This window comes from Miscanthus floridulus, chromosome 3, assembly GCF_019320115.1.
Source record: "Miscanthus floridulus cultivar M001 chromosome 3, ASM1932011v1, whole genome shotgun sequence".
NCBI lineage: Eukaryota > Viridiplantae > Streptophyta > Magnoliopsida > Poales > Poaceae > Miscanthus > Miscanthus floridulus.
In genome coordinates this window covers 13,911,687-13,932,296 of record NC_089582.1, presented here as the reverse complement: position 1 = coordinate 13,932,296, position 20,610 = coordinate 13,911,687, and the positions used below count along the sequence as shown (strand labels likewise).

Sequence of the window (20,610 nt, the reverse complement as noted above, 5' to 3'; positions counted from 1 at the left end):
AAGAAAGAAAGGCATGCATTTTAAAGGTAAGGCAGACCACTAGACCAAGCCGGGCAACCGAACTGGTGAGGATGTACTCAATATGGTCAAGGATGTGAAAGTAGTATTTGGAAAGGCACATGGCAGCGAACCTATTCCAAACAACGCCGACGGTCATGCACCCATGTGGAAGAAGAAGTCCATATTTTAGGAGCTACCCTATTGGCAAGTCCTAGAGGTCCATAGCGCGATCGACGTGATGCACCTGACAAAGAATCTTTGTGTGAACCTGCTAGGCTTCATGGGTGTGTATGGGAAGCCTAAGGACACACTTGAAGCACAACAGGACCTACGGTGTTTGAAAGAACGAGACAACCTGCATCCAGAGAAGACAGATGATGGACGCCATTACTTAAGTCCTACCAGCTACACTCTTAGCAAAGAAGAGAAGGAAAGCATTTTTGAATGCCTAGCAAGCATCAAGGTACCATCTGGATTCTCCTTGAATATAAAGGGTATAATAAATGTGCCAGAGAAGAAATTCCTAAACTTAAAGTCCCATGACTGCCATGTGCTCATGACACAATTGCTTCCAGTTGCATTAAGAGGAATTCTACCTCCAAATATACGTCTAGCCACCGTGAAGCTATGTGCATTCCTCAATGCAATTTCTCAGAAGGCAATCGATCCAATGGATCTAGCTAAACTATAGAATGATGTGGTTCAATGTCTTGTCAGCTTTGAGTTGGTGTTCCCTCTTTCCTTCTTTAATATCATGACACACCTCCTAGTTCACCTGGTCAAGGAGATTAGCATTCTCGGTCTTGTGTTCCTGCACAACATGTTCCCCTTTGAGAGGTTCATGGGAGTCCTAAAGAAATATGTTCACAACCGTGCTCGGCCAGAAGGAAGCATCGCCAAGGGCTATGGAACAGAGGAGGTCATTGAGTTTTATGTTGACTTTATTCCTGACCTTGACCCGATTGGTGTTCCTGAATCGCGGCACGAGGGGAGACTAAGTGGAAAGGGGACACTAGGGAAGAAAACATATATTGATACGCTGGACAATTATTTTAATAAAGCACACTACATAGTTCTGCAAAACTCCTCCTTGGTGGATCCGTATATCGAGGCACATAAAGAGTTGCTCCGATCCGAGTTTTTAGGGAAGTCTAAAGCTTGGATTACGCATCAGCACATGGAAACTTTCAGCGACTGGTTGCGAAAAGAATGTCAGGGTAATGAGAGTATTGATGAGCAACTGTATTTGTTGGCTAGGCAGCCATCGTGGCATATTCTCACATACAAAGGATACGAGATAAATGGGAATACATTTTACATAGTAGCCCAAGATAAAAGGAGCACCAACCAAAACAGTGGTGTCCGCATTGATGCCACCGACCCTAATGGAAATAAGCAAACATATTATGGCCGCATAGAGGAGATATGGGAACTAAACTATGCACCTACTTTTAAGGTACCTTTGTTCAAGTGCCAATGGGTAAAGGCGACTGGAGGCGGGGTAGCAGTCAACAACCAGTATGGAATGACAACCGTGGACCTCAACAATATTGAGTACAAAGACAAACCGTTCGTCCTTGCCAAGGATGTGAATTAGGTGTTCTATGTCAAGGACATGTCTACAAAACCGAAGAGAGGGAAAAACAACAACGACCCAATCAATGAGCCAAAGCGCCACATAGTTCTTTCAGGGAAAAGAAATATCGTCAGAATTGAAGACAAGTCAGACATATCAGAAGATTATGAAAAGGATGACCGAATTCCACCCTTCAAAGTGAACAAAGACCCAAGCATCCAGCTAAATGATGAGGACACTCCATGGTTACGGCACGATCATAACCAAGGGATATACGTTAAGAAGTTCACTACTGTGCCCGCTTGATATATATAGTGTATTCATATTTCTATCGTGTACTCATATTTTCTACGATTTAAATGAATTTTCTGCTTGACGGTGGATTTCCTGTGGAGAATGTGTGATGAAAAAACAAATGATCAACGTCAATAAGATGTGAAAACAAATTTCCTATCGAAAAGCAATAGTTTTAATGATTTTAACTAAGTAGTACATTTTTGCATGGTGAAAATTATGATTATTATTTACACTATGCTAAATATTTATACGGTAAAACAAAAGAGTTTAGGTTACAGATTTTTCTTATGTACAATAATGCAAAACCAGGTCCCGAAATTCTTTTTGTAATTTTTTTGCTAATATTTTATTTACTAGGCAATTAACAACTCTCTGCATATTTATAAAAAAGAAATATATAAAAAAGAAAAAACTTTTAGAAATTGGCGGAAAGCCAAACTGCAGCCCACCTTTACTCCCGGGTGGACCAACCACCCGGGACTAAAGATGGGCTGCGTTTTCGCGGCCCACCAAAATCACCTTTACTCCTGGGCCGTGGCTACACCCGGGACTAAAGGTCAGACCTTTAGTCCCGGTTCTAACCATCACCCGGGACTAAAGAACCTTTAGTCCCGGTTCTAACCATCACCCGGGACTACAGGTCTCCCTTTATAAACCACGCCCTTCTCCCTTAGTTCTCTTCCTCTCTGTCTCCGCCGCCTTCTTCTCCAACCGGAACCAGTAGCCGCCAAGCCTTCTTCTTCGTCGCCTCATCTTCTCCACCAGATCGATCCGATCCAGCAGCGCCGTCGTCCCTAGGCGACCACCCTAGCCTCACCTCGTCACGCGCGCATGCTGTCACCAGCCCCACGCGCACGCGCGCTTCTTCTCCGGCCGGCCAGCGCACGCCACGCGTTGTCCTCGTCCCCGGCCCACCTCGCTCGTCCTCATTGGAGCGCCAGCCCTTCACGCCTGAGGAGGACGCCACCATCGTCCGTGCCCATGCCGGCGCAGCTCCACCTCGAGGGCGCCGCCAGCATGCCCAGCCTCTGTAGCTCAGACCGCGCTGAGGCCATCACCGACGACGGCGCGCCGCACTGCGATGATCCTGTCCTCGCCAAGACGGAGCGCATCAAGGCCATCCTCCTCAACGACCAAGAAAAGGTCCCTCCTCCTCCTCCCCTCTGCAATGTTCTGCCGCCACCATTTTTATCGCCGTCGGTTCCATTGGTAACTCGCACTGAATCTTCTCTGCTCTCACGTTGTTGCAGTCGGAGTCCGATCGAGTTGCTGGAACTACTTCGGCGGCTGCAGGAGCTGGACCTCGCGTTTGACATCTTGGATGTGAGCCACCGCCGCCACCATAATCCGTTTATGATGGATTAATTGCTCCAACCTTTTGTAATCAGATGGATGCGTGTGCCAAGCCCTCGTGCTGGTAATCTTGTAATACGATTTTGCGCTGAGCCATCGAGCTCAGTGGAGCACGGGCACGGCCCGGTGTCTCGTCGTTTCCTCCTTTTTGGGCGGTAGCTTATGACGACGCCGGCCCCTAGATCCGAGATGTTCGACGGCGTCTGTGATGTTGTAGTAGCAGGGCACGTAGTTCTCGTACTCGGGCGGGCATACCTCCGCCTCCTTGGCACGGACGCCGCCACCCGCAAGCTCGCCGATGTCAGCAGGTCACTTAGAAATCATGCCTTGTATTTTTTAGAATTAATTTTTCCATGAAATGAAAAACTTAGAAAATAGTTAGAAAATTATAGAAAATCCATACTAGTTGAACTTGCAGACCGTGTTCATCTCGGCTAGCATGTTCTCTGCCGAGCGGTAACGGACGTCAAGGAGGAGCTTTGATTCTACGAGGGAGAGCGGCAATGGTCGTGGAAGACCGTGTTCCCTTCCTCGTAGAATCGGAGCTCTTCCGTGGCCAAGTACGGTGCCGTCCGGTGGAGAAATGCCCGCCGAGATGATCATGTAAGCAAGGTCAACTAGTACGGAAGCTTAGGTGATCTTAGAAGATGTGTGATGGCATGAGAGCGTGTGTTTTTTCTCAATTTTGTCAAGCAGGTCACTTAGCATTAATTTTTCCATGAAACGCCCATGAGCTCGCCGATGTCGAGCAGGCCACTTAGAATTAATTTTTCCATGAAATGAAATACTTAGAAATCATGCTTTTTATTTTTTAGAATTAATTTTTCCATGAAATGAAAAACTTAGAAAATAGTTAGAAAATTGTAGAAAATCCGTACTAGTTGAACTTGCAGACCGTGTTCATCTCGGCTAGCATGTTCTCTGCCGAGCGGTAACGGACGTCAAGGAGGAGCTTTGATTCTATGAGGGAGAGCGGCAACGGTCGTGGAAGACTGTGTTGCCTTCCTTATAGAATCAGAGCTCTTTCGTGACCAAGTACGGTGCCGTCCGGTGGAGAAATGCCCGCTGAGATGATCACGTAAGCAAGGTCAACTAGTACGGATGCTTATGTGATCTTATAAGATGTGTGATGGCATGGGAGCATTTGTTTTTTCTCAATTTTGTCGAGCAGGTCACTTAGAATTAATTTTTCCATGAAACGCCCGCGAGCTCGCCGATGTCGAGCAGGTCACTTAGAATTAATTTTCCATGAAATGAAATACTTAGAAATCATACCTTTTATTTTTAGAATTAATTTTTCCATGAAATGAAAAACTTAGAAAATAGTTAGAAAATTGTAGAAAATCGGTACTAGTTGAACTTGCGGACCGTGTTCATCTCGGCTAGCATGTTCTCTGCCGAGCGGTAACGGACGTCAAGGAGGAGCTTTGATTCTACGAGGGAGAGCGGCAACGGTCGTGGAAGACCGTGTTCCCTTCCTCGTAGAATCGGAGTTCTTCCGTGGCCAAGTACAGTGCCGTTTGGTGAAGAAATGCTCGCCGAGATGATCACATAAGCAAGGTCAACTAGTACGGATGGTTATTTATTTAAACATATTTTTGAGCTAGAATTTGATGGATATTTGATAACTTCAGACCTACAAATGTCATCTACAAATGTTACTATCCTCGAGGTGGCACGTCCTGCAGGAGTCCATTTTATAGACATAGTTTTTATTTTTTTATAGATATATCTAGTGGTGTAAAAGCTAGATGGCTGTCCCGAGAGACAACATGGATGAAGAAATGATGGATATTATCAACACCGGCACTCAATTTGCCGATGGTGACCAGCAGGATGTAGATAACGGGAGTCAATACCTGGCTCTTGAAGATAACCAAGAAAATATTGTGCAAGAAAATACTGACGAGGTATATATATTTATATATATTTGAATATTATATATATATATATTTGAATATCTATCATCTAGTATGTGTACACATGATATTTATTTATTTTTTTTAAACGTAGCCCTCTGGATCCACGACCACAACGGCGAAAAGCAAAAATATTCGAGGCCCGAAAAAACCATTGGAGGGGCGCTACATAATATCGGAATTCAATATCGAGACAGGCGAACCACTTGGTCCACATGCAAGGAAATTCGTGCAACACTGTGGGTGCCTTATAAGGGACAGACTTCCGATCAGTGCCCGTGAATGGAAGCAAAAGATCAATGAGCCTCATGTTAGTTTTGTCTCTGATCTTGATAAGAATTTAATTTGGGATGATATCCTTCAACATTTCACATTACAAGCGGATGATTATGATGATATCAACGATGATGAATTGAAGGAGCTAGTTCGAAAGTGGGCTGTGAAGAAGATGGCCACACAATTCCAGACTTGGAAGAAATCCCTATACACGAAATACGTCAAGAATAACCTAACGCCCAATTTCAATACTAGTGGCCCGCTCACGAAGTTGAGGCCCTACTGGAATGATTTTGTACAGTACAAGACATCGGAAGGAGGTGAGGAACGGGTGAGAAGGAACCAAGAGAATGCCCGACAGAAGGTATACCACCATGGCCTGGGATCAAGTGGCTACGCGACTGCCATTCTCAAGTGGGAACTAATGGAAGCAGACATTCTTGCCAAGGGTATCACACCAGAATCACTCAATTGGCCCAAACGCGCGAAGAATTAATTTTTCGCTCATGGGGGAAGACTGGACCTAGAGACCGGGAAGCTAGTTCAGGGCCCAAAACTAGAAAGAGCAACACAAAGATTTTCTTATGCTCTACAAGCTAAAGTTATTGGTGCGTTCAGACCCAATAGAGAGAAGGATGAACTGACGTATGCCATCGGTACTGCTGAACACAGTGGCCGAACGAGAGGTTTAGGATAGAACATTTCTTGGGAGCATGGTTTCCCTAACGACAGAGATACCTACAGAAGCCGACAAAGAAGGAAGGATGAGGAAGCAGCTTGGATCAGTAGGTTGGAGGAATATGTTCGTGAGTCACGGGAGGCGTTGCTTCAAGCATAGGAGTGCGAAAAAGATATGCAAACTAGAATGCAGGATGAAATCATAAAGCAAGTGCAAATAGCAATGAGTGCCCAAAGGCAGGCATCAGATCCAGGAATCAACATTAATATTAGCCCCCCTGATCAGTTGAAAAGCAGCTGCGCTTCCACGGAGTTGCCAAATCAAGATGACGCAATGCTACGTTTCCCCGTGGATGACATCACTGCACCGTTTACATCATGTGAGCTACATATTCCAAAAGGGAATGCCACAATTATGATGGCTCTCGGTGTTTTTTCTCCTCTAGATCCTACCAAGACACCAAAAATCCATAGAGCAATAATACCACCTAGATATGTTAGCGTCTCAGTGGATAGAGTTAACAAAGGTTTTAGTGATCTGGCTCTTGACATTACAGGAGGTGATGGGGAGAAGACTCTAGGAGAAGCAGAGATGACATTCATACTATGGCGCAAGCACTACATCATTATTCACGGGGTCTCTAGTCCACCGCCGCTTCCTCAACTGCCAGACAATAGGTGCGGACAAAAGTGAACGAAATAATTTTTTCACTAATTTTCTATTGACATACATGATTAATAGTAACAATTTCTTATACCTAATTATTCTTTTTTGTACTCACACAGCAGGGCCTCCGCCAACCCAAGTCCAATTATTCAATCTCCAGATCATCATAGTGCTTCGGACAATGATTATGCACCGCCGCCACCTCCAAGGAGGTCTCCAACGCCTCCAAGGAGGTCTCCAACGGCTGCCCCGCCTCCCTTCATAACCAAGAAGCAGCCAGCTCCTAAGAGGTCCGCCCCGCAAACGAAGCCATTGGCCCACCAGCCAGCAAAGAAGAAAGCCTCCTCTAATCCAATTATTCCCCAAAAACTGTCTTACAAGAAAAGTGAAAAGGAATTAAATGTTGTAGTATAAAAAGATGTGAGCAGTTTCTTTGAAAAAGTAAGAAAGCGACGAGAAGTGAGGGAGAACCTGGAGAAACCGTACTTCTACCTACCTCCAGATCTTCTAAGAAAGAAGGTGGACCAGAAAAAGCGGGAATCTCAAAAGACCCTACCAAAATCGGACTACGACCGCTCTCTCACCAAGTCATTTGAGGTGGCGCAGAAAAAGACTAGAGCTGGGAAAGGTGTTGCACAACACGGACAATAATCGCAACAATCAGTCCCCCCTCTTGTCATTCGTAATGAATATGGTTCAAACTTTAGACTTACTGGACGTCGATTTTGAGGACCTGGCTCGGTTTTACGAGGATACCGGTTCAGACCTTGCCCAAGTGCTCGCTGAAGGACCATCTGCTTCGAAAGTGGATCCTTGGAAGAAATTTGAACATGGAAAGAGTCTATACAACCCTGAGGCCTTAGGTGAACTGGGTACGCAAATGTACCTGCTAAACAAGTGGTACATGGCGGCGTGTGAACGGGGAGAGAACTTTGTTTCTGTCAGAGTTAGAAACCAACATTACTTCCGTGGCGATGGCGTTATATATGTCGAGTTTTTAGAATTACACCAACTATGCCACCTGGATTCTCTCGACAAAAGTCTCATTAGCTGCTATTGTCTGTAAGTGTGATTATTTTCTACTATTGAAGTGTATATATATAAAGCTACATGTATATATATATAAATTATATATCCTCACACTATATTTTTATATATGCAGATATGAGATGACAGAACTCAGAAAAAGAAAGGATAATGATGTTGGTTTCGTTGATCCAAATGTCGTATTCAAACACCCTAATCCCTCGCCTCAATGGAAAGCTGAACTCGAGAAAAATCTCATGAGGTTCTTAGTAAACCAACAAAATAAGGACATACTCTTCCCCTACAACTTCAAGTGAGTGTTAAATAATTAATGTCGATCATATGAACATTTGTTCAATTATTTGCTTACTAGCTAAGCTATCTCCCATATATATATATATATATATATATATATATATATATATATATATATATATGTTAACTCTAGTTAATGTCGATCATATTTGTGTATAAAAACATATGCAGCAATCACTGGATATTGATGGTCATCGATATGACCAATAGTTGGTTGAGCATCTTAAACTCGTTAAGAAAAGAGCAAACAGAGTACCAAGACATGATAGATATTATCTAAGGGTAATTTGGTCTCTCTAGCAACTATATATACCCCGATTTCTTAACTGCAATAATTATTAAAGGCCAAATTAATTTTTTATTTATTGGGCGCAGTGTTTGAAAAAGTTTCATTGAGGAACACCAAATGAAACATTGCAAAGCACCACTGGTTGTAATCGCACACAAAGTAAGTACTAGCTACATTTATATGTATAATTCACTTAACACCATGCATACTTTCAATTCACCGAATCTTTTTTCTCGTAAAAGTGGGTTCTGAGGCAAGAACAGGGGGAACAATTACTGCGGATACTATGTTTGCGAGTTCATCATGGCGTATGCAAAAAGAACTCCTGAAGAGACCCTCAAAGTACGTTATATAAATATATTCATATATTCACAATTTCTTTTATTGCTCATATATATAAGTAATCACGTGACCAACACATATATATATATTAATACTTTTTCTTTAACTTTTATTGAAGACTCTATGGTTGAAGGAAAAAGTCATACGACGTGACCAACTGAAAGCAATTCAAGAGACCATAGCAGGATTTCTTAATGACCAGGTCTTAAACCCCGCCGGCGAGTTCTACAATGACGTGAACGAAACATGGAAGCCAAACCAGATGGAGTGAATTTGTTATCCCAAGGATATGATAGAATATACAATACAAGCTTTATTTATAATATATATATACATATTATATGTACATAAAATAACTTACAATGTATGTATATGCATGTAATATATATGTTAGTTTCATACTTTAGTTTGTACAAAATGTTCGAACATTATAAGCGTGTAGAATACATATATTATTAGCAGCGTAGAATGCGTATTCAAAAACATATTTGAAAACCAAAACAAATCATCAATTAAAAATAGAAACAAAAAAAAAAGAAAAAAAAGAAAACCTTTAGTCCCGGTTGGTAATACCAACCGGGACTAAAGGGCCGGCCCACGTGGCCAGGCCGGGAGTCCTCTTTAGCCCCGGTTGATATTACCAACCGGGACTAAAGGGCGCGAAACCAGGACTAAAGGAGGGGCCCTTTAGTCCCGGATTCATACTTCCGGTTGAGAAACCGGGACTGAAGGGGTTTTCTAACCGGGAGTACAGCTTGTTTGTACTAGTGGTACCATTGCTCCTTCTAAGCGCGTCGACGATGGCAGCCTTCACCTCTATTGGCACTTTGACATATTGCATCTTTTGGTCAGAGAAGCAAAAGAAGAGTTGGCACATCATCGTCCGGCATGCATCCTCCACCCTATACTTGGTGGTAGTAGCGATCTCTGTCCGATGTGATCGCTCCAGCTCCTTCTGAACCTGATTCTCAGTTTCATAAGAACACCAAGCCATCTCTGCACACGAGGGGATTCCTTCCAGGACGCATGGGTCATATAGTGGCAAAGCATGGTTACCTTGACCCAGTTGGAGCACAAGTATGACACAATCTGCCATGCCTCTGCGACTATAAGGGCTGCGAAAAGTGATAATGTGGGTAGGGTGTTAAAATGTATGCTGCCGAATGCTATTCGGTTGCCATCATTTAAGTACTGCGCTGGTAACATGCACGACGACATTGGTTCTGGCCGGCAGTATATCTGGTTACGGTGGCTGTGAACACTGTAATGCTTTGATATGATAGCGCCCCCAGTTATGCACCAGCCTATAACTGAGAGGGAGACGATGAAATTGAGAATTGGCAGAAGTCGCCCAAAGTTGGAAGTTGGCAATGATGAATAGTAAAAATCAAGGATGAAGGAGATCTCATCTGCCATGACTCTGAATACCCTGTCAGCGCTGCCATTGTTAAGCAGCACATCCAAGACAAAACTAAATGCCTTGGCAGAGCCAGACTCAGCGATATGAGCCTTGGAGAACCGGCGCGTAAGCAGCTTGGACAATGCGAATGAAAGGCATAAGTCCTTGAGCCATGGCTGGGAGGCCAAGAGAGCATCGCCAGTCGCCGACATTCGCCATACCATGTCGACGGTCACCAAGCTAGCGTTTATTTCCTTGATGCTGTACCCATGGGGTGTTTCCTCGATCTGCTGCTTGTCCTCCCCCATCACTATAAATGGGGGTATCATCTGATTCTGATGACCACACAACGCCGCCGCGGGCGCCAGTGATAATCCTGCTTCTAATGGGCTCTCATCATCTCCTTGTAATTTCTCCATGTATCCGGCGATAAGGTGAGAGTTGCGCCCAAGAGCGAAAGATTTCCTTGCCTTCTGAAACGCATACCACATGAGCATTATCTTTGCAAGACTAAGAAGACAGAGAACCACAAGATATTGTGATAGCATCTTGTAGAACAGTATGCTTGACAACGTGTAGTTTGGGCTAGTTTCGGTGACGAAACCTCGGCCTGCGTAGTAGAACACCAGGTATGATATCCATACCGTACGGAAAAGAAGCTGGATCAAAGGGCTCAGGTTCTGCCCACAATGGTAGTCATCAGCGGCGACTACTGCACTTGTGTTGGTTCCCACAATCTGGACAAGAACTGTCCAGATCAGGAGCAAGGCCACGTATGACCTGCCGTGGCAGAAGACGTCAAGCCCTCCTGACATTCTGCAGGATTCCTTGCCAATGGAAGAGGCAACGTAGGAGACGATGGGAAGGTACAGCGTGGAGGCTCCCTGGAACAGGAACCGGCCGGTCACGGCTGCATAGCGATAACGCCGGCCCAACGCACTAGCTGCCACCATGATTGCCACAAGGATGGCATTGGCAACCATGAGTGCATTGGACCGCCACAGCTGCATATTCACCCCGCCGACAAACTCGACGACGACTGCATCTGAGCACAGGTCTGCTTTGATTTCACAAATGTACAGGCACTGTCAGTGTGAATGTAAGCAAATCCATAGAGCAAACATGATTTAATTTGCAGTGTTTTCAGACGTCATTTCAGCACTTCATGCGCATTCATATATATAAACAAAGATCACATTGCAAATATGAACCAGCATGTTAACTAGTTACCACTTACCAGCATCAGAAACTTGTAGAGACATGGAAGAATCTCCAATAGTGTAGTGCTGCTAGAATCCTAAAGTAACCCAGAGAGAGTGAAGGATGTGCCCTGCCGCTCTCTAGTATTTATACTGAGGCTTAGCTTGTGCCAATCGAACTTGGGCAGCCCCTTCGTCCTAACGCATGCCACATATTTTTTTAGTCCCTCCGTTCCAAATTGTAAGTCATTCTGGCTTTTATTTGTAGATACGTAGCTTTTTGCCATGCACATAAATGTACACTATATCTTGGCTATGTATCTAAAAAATTCGTAATGACTTGCAACGTACTAGATATATAGCAAAACCTATATTGAGCAAGTTTCAAGGTTCAACCATGCTCATCAGTGCGATCGCCGGTGGTGCCCATTTCACAGTCTCTTGTTTTTAGATAATAGAACAACGTTCCAGCCTCTACCATCCGGAGTTCACACTCTCTTGGGGAGCCTTTCTTAAGAAGAGGATGGCCAACACAAACCTCCAATGGACAAGATATTGGCAACGGAAAATGGTTAAGGGGCCGTTTGATGGATCTTCTCCACCAGCTTCCGGAGCCATTTCATCATATCCACAATCAAACAGAAAGTGGTTAAGGGGTCGTTTGATGCATCTTTTTCACTAAATTCCACGGCCACTTCAACATATCCACAACCAATGCAAAGTGGTTAAGGGGCGGTTTAGGAGTTTCATGCCACTGTTTACAAGATTCTCATGTGTTGGAAATAGTGCAAAGACAAGTTTGATCCCCATGAAACTTATTTCATCACATGAAACTATTATCATATCTCTCTTCGTCAATACTATGCCACATCAGGTTATTTAATATCCGTGAAACTCTTAAGAAATCTACCTTGTGACGGGCCTAAGTCGGCGGCACTAAACTTGTTGCCTTGTTGGCGTCTTTAAAGACATGTCACTGTTAGATGCAGCACATGTGCGTGCCATCTCAGCGATATGATTGCTGATGTACCAGTATGTACTGTGCTAGTCTGCTCTCTGCTCCGCGGGCTGCGAGTAGTTCGTTGGAGTCAAGTCCACGCCTTGGCCTCGCAGCAGGTCAAGGTCTCCTACAGTTTGTTTTACACAAGGAGAGGAGAATAGCAGGAGGTAGCTGACGTCAACAGGTGTTGACGTCACAACCGGTGCTTGCCCTGCGACAACAGGTGTTGACGTCACAACCGAACCAACATAGGGACAAGGCCATGTGAGCTGGTTATTGTGGTGTCCAGTATTTGGTTGGATCATTGTAGCAATGTAAGATTGTACTACTCCATTATTTGCAACATACACAAGCCTACTATTTGTGAAATAAAACTATTTTTTTGCTGCCAACCATACACTAATTTCCCTTGTTATTGATATTGTACGCCTACACGACTTGCCAGCCGATACCCAATACCAGTGCTTGTTTGATTTTGAAAATAAAAAGTCTCCTAACACTACAGCAGCCACATGCTTTGCCGAGTGCCCCATGCACTCGGCAAAGGCACCCATGCACTCGGCAAATCCTTTGCCGAGTGCAACACTCGGCAAAGAGGCTCCGTCGAACCTTTTCACGGTAAAGCCTGCTTTGCCGAGTGCCAAATCTCGGGCACTCGGCAAAGGCTTTGCCGAGTGTCAAGCTGGCACTCGGCAAAGGATTGACGGCCATTGGCCGAAGGCTCACGCCGTCTTAATTTTTTTTAATTTCTTTACCGAGTGCAACACTCGGCAAAGAATTTCTTTTTTTTTTCAAAATTATTTGCCGAGTGCCATAGTGCCGAGGCACTCGGCAAAGCCTGTTTTTATTTTTTTTAATTTTCTTTGCCGAGTGCCACTGCCAAGGCACTCGGCAAAGCATTTTTTAATTTTTTTTAATTTTGTTTGCTGAGTGCAATGGCCATTGCACAAGGCAAATCTGGGAAATTGTTGCTGCTATTTTCCTAGCTTTGCTGAGTGCAATGGTCATTGCACTCGGCAAAGCCACAGCAAATTTTTTTTTGTTTTTTGCTTTTCCATGTAATCAACAGTGCATATATATATATTAGAAACCACAATTCAACACAATATATCAGAAACCACATATATATATCACAAACAACCAATTATGTCCGAAATCCACAATATATTACAAACCACAAGTTCACAAGTTCAATACATAAAGGCATGCCTACATAAAACCGACTCCGGAAGCGGCTCACGGCGAATGTGAGGGTTGCAACGCCCCAACTTGCGATGCCGGCGACCCTACGAGATGGTTCGACGCCGCCCCCGATTGATGCTGCACAAAAGAGAAGAGATTGCACGTGAGTGACAAGATAAAAATGTAAGCAGTTTAAAGAAAAGTTGAAAATTTCGGCAGCACCTCCCCTGCACGGGGAGGTTTCCAAAACCTGTAAGAAAAACATCAGCACGAAGGCCGACAACCACATTTCCGGCACGAAGGGCGACACATCAACAAACCCGGCACGAAGGCCCACACATCAACAAATCCGGCACGAAGGCCATCACTAGGTTTGACACTAAGCATGAGCATAGAAAGTAAAGCATCCGTACTCATACTCACCGGAGTAGAATCTAGACGATGTGGTGGTGGTGGTGGTGGTGCAAGCAGGTTGGCTGGGATCTCCCAACCTTGTTCTAGCCCAAGTTGTTGCACGAACTGGAGCAAACCTGCTTGCTGGGCCTCAAAAGCTTGTAGCCTCTTACGCTCGGCCTCCCGCTCAGCCAACTGGGCCTCCTGCTTGGACCGAAGTTGCTGCAGCTCGGCCTGCAACATTTGACACCAATGTTTCAATAATGCATAGCTAAGGAATGTAAATGACAAAGAACGATGAATACTTACCTGGAGTGCCACCACCGATGACGGTCGTTGCCTTATGGGCACGCTAGAGCTCGTGCTCGCTGCTCGGAGGCGGTGGAGAGGAGGAGTAGAGCCCGTGTCGAGGATGCCGTCGCCAATCCAGAAACGCCCATGCTTCTTGCCTTCCCCCACCCTCATCACGAGCTCAGGATCAAGGCGCTCCTCGGTCCTCAGATCGTAGTCGGGCCCGTGGACTGACCTTGCCGCCTCTGTGTAAGAAGTGAGGCAGGTGTGGACGCTGGAGTTGGTGTACGCCTCTGGTCCCGCAACCGGGTTGTACTTGATGTTGGACTTTGCTGGGCCCATGTGGGCCAGAGCATACGCCGTGAGTTGGCCAATTGGCTGGCCACCGTGCGCCGCCGACTGCGAGAAAGACAACAACATGTGGTAAGAAATAATGCAAAACTGAGCGCGGCTAGATAAGACAAATGGTGGAGACTTACATATGTCTTCGCATACTTGCTGAGGCTGGCGCTGCCCTGATGGTGAGGTACACCTGGCATCATCATACGGTGCTCGCTTTTCTCTTGGTGCGCCCTCTGCCAGTCCGCGTCCAACCATTTGTCCAACCCGGTTGCGGGCCCAGAGGCTTAGGGTCGGCCACCGTGACACCTTTTGTGAAGTTCTTGGTGTCTTCTCTGAATGGATGGTCAAGAGGGAAGAACTACCGATGCTTGTCGAACGACGAGAACTTGCCACCCTTCTTCAACCAAATGAACTATAGAGCTACCTTGCATACCGGGCATGGAAACTTCCCTTGGACACACCAGCCGGTGAATATCCCATACGCTAGGAATGCATGCATGGAGTACAAGTACCAAACATACATTTTTAAGTTCTTCTTTGTAGCTCGGTCGTAAGTCCATACGCCTTCATTCCAAACCTTGATCAATTCATCATAAACCGGCTCCATGTACACACCCATTTTGTTTCCCGGGTGTCTAGGAATTATCAACGTCAAGAATATGTTTTGCCGTTGAAGTAGGGCCTCGGGGGGGAGATTGAGGGGGATAGCAAACACAGACCAACAAGTGTATGGGGCCGACATCATTCCATAAGGATTGAACCCATCCGTTGCCAGTGCAATACGTACATTACGGGCCTCTTCATCTTTGCCACGATGGTTGCCATTAAAGCTTTTCCATGCTTCACCATCTGCTGGATGTACCATCTTGTTAGGATTGTATCGAATGCCATTCTTGTGCCATGTCATCTGTTTCACGGACTCCTCGGACATGAATAGCCATTGGAGCCTCGGTATGATCGGAAGGTATCGTAGGACTTTCATGGGGACCCCTCATTCTACTCCTTCTTGCCATCACCTTTGTCTACCTCCACATACCTAGAGGATTTACACTTTGGACAGTACTTTGCATCCTTGTGATCTTTCCTAAATAGGACGCACCCCTTCGGACAACAATGTATCTGCTCATACGGCATCTTCAGTGCCCGAAGGAGTCTTGTTGACTCGTACAAGCTGCTCGGCAGATGATGACCCTCCGGAAGCAAATCCCCAATAATTGCCATCATAGCATCGAAGCAGGCTCAAGTCATGTTGTGCTGGGACTTCAACCCTAGTAGGCGCCCAATGGCATCCAGTTGAGAAACCGTTGTCTTCTCATGTAGGAACTTCTGTGCCGATTCCAACATGGCCAAGAACGCCTTAGCGCTTGGCTTTGGCACCTCCTCATCCTCCTGCTCGACCTCCGGAGGTCTTTCAGTGAACATCGCATCCTCATAGTCACCTAACCATCCTTCTATCCCGCCATCACCATCAAATGCCTCCAAGCGTTGTCTCACGACCTCCTCTGTAGGACTATAGGCTTCACCATGGTACACCCACCGGGTATAGTTTGGCATAAATCCAAACTTGCAAAGATGCTTCATCATGACTTCCCTTGTTTTTCTTTTCTTGTTTTCACAATCGCTGCATGGACAGAACGTGTCTCTCGCTCCCTTAGCTTCCTTAAATGCATGGTCCAAGAATTTCTCGGTCTTATCCATCCATTCACGGGTGATTTGAGCCTAACTTGGGCATCCCATGTACATCCACTCATGGTTCTCCATCCTCTAGCATATACACATAACGGAGCAATATCATATACACATAACAGAGTAATATAACCATTAGTTGCATCTGCACAGCGTGCCTGCTGTCTAATAGGTGAGGATAGGTCCTAATCCCACTCGCGGATGCGTAGATGAGGTTAGTTTCCATGCTCTACTCCAATCTAAGAAAGAATTTCGGCAGCACCTCCCCGTTGTTCTCCCGATACACATCCTGGAAGGGAGAGTGTGTATCCGGAGAACAACAGGGAGGTGGTGCCAAAACTCCGTCTCGGATCCGAGTAGAACATGGAAACTAACCCATCTACGCATCTACGGGCTGTCCAAAAAACGTGGACACTCCAAAACAGATACGGTCATAGATATGCAAAGATCTGCATACCTCCAACCGTATCTGTTTTGGACGGGAGACGCCTAACTGGGTTACGTACGACAACTATAAGCAGGAGAGGTCAATTATACCTAGGGTGGGCTAGCGGCACAGTGGCGAGTTGGTGCAGTGGCGAGACGAAGCAGTGCAAGCATGACCATAGCGCCGACAAAGACGATTGGGATCGCCGAGGTGCTCTGGGTCCCCTCCGACAGCTCCTGCTCTACAAAAGAAGAAACACATCACTATTACTTGAAAAATTCGGCAGAACCTCCCCTGTATAGGGAGGTTTCCAAAACATGCAAGAAAAAGCCGGCACAATGGCCGACGTCCACATTTGGGGCACGATGGCCCACACATACACAAACCCAGCATGAAGGCCGTCAACACATAAACGGCACCAAGGCCGACACCCCTGGAGCCTTTACCTTTTCTCCGGTGAGGGATGGGGATGACGGCGTGGATGAATGGCGATGTGCGGGGACGACGGAGTGGACGAACGTCGTTGACGAACGGCGTGAACGGTCGTTGGACCGAGGTCCGTCTCCTCCTCCCCCCTTCTACTTCTTCTTCCTCCTCCTCCTTCTTCCTCCTTCCTCCCTTCTCCTTCTTCTTCTTCCTCCTCCTCCTCCCTTCTCCTTCTTCCTCCTCCCTTCTCCTTCTCCTCCCTTCTCCTTCTTCCTTCTCCCTTCTCCTTCTCCTCCCACCTCCCTTCTCCTCCTCCCCTTCTCTTTCTCCCCTCCTCCTCCTATCTGCAGGGACGGCCGGGCCGGGGGCAGGGCACCGCGGCCGGGCTCCTCCTGCTCTCTGTAGGGACGGCTAGGCCGGGGGTAGGGCCAGCCACCGAGGGGCGATGTGGGGCCGAGGCATCGCCGGGGCGGCGGCGCGGGCCAGGGCAGCGTGGGGGCGGGGGCCGGAGGGAGCGGGCGGCGACGCGGGGGCGGGGCCGGCCGCCGAGGGGCGGCATGGGGCGCGGCGGCGCGGGCTGGGGCGGCGAGGCCGGGCGGTGTGGGGCGCGGCGGCGTGGGCGGGGGGACGTGGGGCGCGGGGGCGCGGGCCGGGGCGGCATGGGGCGCGGCGGCCGGTGCGACGGCGGGAGTGGCGGCGGCGGCGCTGGCGCGGTTGAGGGGCGGGCTTGAATGAGGATAGGGTTGGAGGAGGATGGGTCGTGGTTATTCCAGAAGGGATTTTTTTTTCAAAATATCCTTTGCCGAGTGCTGTGGCCTGGCACTCGGCAAAGGCCCTCTTTGCCGAGTGTCAGGCAGGGCACTCGGCAAAGTATTTTTGTTTTTTTTTTAATTTTGATTTCAAATTTTTTTGTAGACCTTATCTATTGTTTACAAGCACATGTTAAAATTTGGGACCTTTTTATAACTTTTTGCTATATTTCTTGAATTAATTTTGTTTACTTGCATTTTTTCCGAAAAAGTAAATTTGAACTGCAGGTGCATGAAATAATGAAATGTAGCCATTCAAAAAATGATAGTCATGTTGTAGAGTGTATTTTGAGGCCGTATGCAGGAACTCACCCAAAATTTTGAACGCCTTGTTCGCCAAACAAGACGACCCGCTTGTGGTCGGAGTGTATTTAAATTATAGAAAATGCAAACGAAGTCCAAAATTCACGAAACATGTCGAGGTGTCGTGTGATCGCATGTGGAGGCTATGATAAAAATTTGAGAAGGTTTTGAGCAAGTTGCGACGTCGGATGCCTAAAACCCAGACATCTCCACATGCGACGTCGCATGTGGAGATGTCTGAGTTTTAGGCATCCGACGTCGCAACTTGCTCGAAACTTTCTCAAATTTTTATCATAGCCTCCACATGGGATGGCACGACACCTTGACAAGTTTTGTGAATTTCGGACTTCGTTTGCATTTTCTATAATTTAAATACACTCCGACCACAAGCGGGTCGTCATGTTTGGTGAACAAGGCGTTCAAAATTTTGGGTGAGTTCCTGCATACGGTCTCAAAATACACTCTACAACATGACTATCATTTTTTGAATGGCTACATTTCATTATTTCATGCACCTGCAGTTCAAATTTACTTTTTCGGAAAAAATGAAAGTAAACAAAATTAATTCAAGAAATATAGCAAAAAGTTATAAAAAGGTCCCAAATTTAACATGTGCTTGTCAACAATAGATAAGGTCTACAAAAAAATTGAAATCAAAATTCAAAAAAAAACAAAAATACTTTGCCGAGTGCCATGCCTGACACTCAGCAAAGAGGGCCTTTGCCGAGTGCCAGGCCGCAGCACTCGGCAAAGGGCCTCTTTGCCGAGTGTCAGGTTAAGCGCTCGGCAAACATTTTTTTAAAAGATGGTAACGGCGTGGGCGGGGTAGGCGGGCAACTGACGGGCATTTTGCCGAGTGCGCTCTTTGCCGAGTGTTGCGCTCGGCAAAGAGTGCCTTTGCCGAGTGGCGTGCTTTGCCGAGCGCCAGGCACGCTGCGGCACCCAGCAAAGCCACTCTTTGCCGAGTGCAATTCTTTGCCGAGTGGAACACTCGGCAAAGAGTGGCTTTGCCAAGTGCCCTATTTTCGGCACTCGGCAAAGCATGCGGCACTCGACAAATTTTGCTTCTCCCGTAGTGTAATTACTCCATGCTATGCAAAGATACTACTAATTATTTACTCCATCCGCTACAAATTATATATCATTTTAGTTTTATCCTAAGTCAAACTTACCTAAACTTTGACTAGGCTTTTAAAAACAATATATGAATTTTCGTACATGTTCAAAAAATACACTTTTAATAAATATTGCATAGTGTATTAATGAGATGGCCTGTAATTTGGATATTACAGATGTTTGATGCAATTTTTTTATAAAAGTTATCAAATTGATATAACTTTTACTTTGAAGAAAAACATAAATTGACCTATGATTTGGCACGAGTGGAGTGTTCGGCAACACTTTAAACCTCATCCATTTATTGTTGTGTACAAAACGTGCAACTATCTACATATCCTACAACTCTATCCTCGTGTCAGGTTCAGAGTATTTGTCAGATTCCGAAGAAATATTCCTCGTATCAGTCGGGATGGGAAGCCAGCTCAAGCCACGCGGTGACGCTCGTTGCCTTCCTTGGTCACCAACCGCCTCCCACCGCTGGGAGCTAGGCGGGTTAGGCCAAGCCCCCACTACTACGCACAGTCTTTTTAGAGTAGGGATGGCAACGGGGCGGATTCGGATTGGGTGGAGTCTCTGTGTACCTGAACCCGAAACCCGAAATCAAAACCCAAAACCGCACCGAACACCGATTCGGGTGATAATCCATCCCCAAAACCGAACCCGCAGATACCCGAAACCCGAATGGATACCCGAAACCCGCTTTGTATGACAACATAGTAAGAGAAATAAGGACTTTCTATAAGCATATGCATGATATATATACACATATTGACATGTATAAACAAGAGGCAACAAAATAATAAATATTTTCATGAGTCAACTTAGAATAAATTTAATAATATAAGTAAACAAGTTATTATTAGCATATTATAAAACATGAGTTTTAATTTCAAATGATTTATTTCGGATATCCATTGGATATCCACGGGTGGAAAACCAAACCCGAAACCGAACCCGATTGGTTTCGGGGCCCCAAACCCGAAAACCGTGGGTGAGAAATCATCCCCGAACCTGAACCCGTAAGACCCGAAACCCGCGGATATCCGACCCAAAACCGCCCCGTTGCCATCCTTGTTTTAGAGGCGGTTGCAGACCCTTTGTAGGAGTGGTTGGGCCAACCACCCCTACGCATGTGTCGTATAAAAAATCATAGATTTCTAGAGGTGGTTGAAAAACGTGCCGCCCCTACAAATTGTTGTTCAAAAATCACAAATTTAGACCTAAAATATAAAAACTAGCAAAAAAATTTGTCTGGGGAGACCCACGCACGGCGTTGCAGGAGTTTTTCTTGTGAAA

At 45.9% G+C, this 20,610-nt stretch overlaps 1 protein-coding gene across 1 annotated transcript; it reads right to left on the bottom strand.

Annotated features, from left to right (window-relative positions):
• Positions 1–17,423: 17,423 nt before the first annotated feature.
• Positions 17,424–17,744, bottom strand: LOC136543193 (anther-specific proline-rich protein APG-like). The gene has a single exon (XM_066535718.1). It carries the CDS (start codon positions 17,742–17,744, stop codon positions 17,424–17,426), a length of 321 nt encoding a protein of 106 aa, XP_066391815.1.
• Between the last annotated feature and the right edge of the window lie 2,866 nt (positions 17,745–20,610).

Excerpts from the sequence above, each read along its gene's own strand:
- LOC136543193 (XM_066535718.1), bottom strand. The coding sequence starts at position 17,744 with ATGCCGCCCCGGCCCGCGCCCCCGCGCCCCACGTCCCCCCGCCCACGC.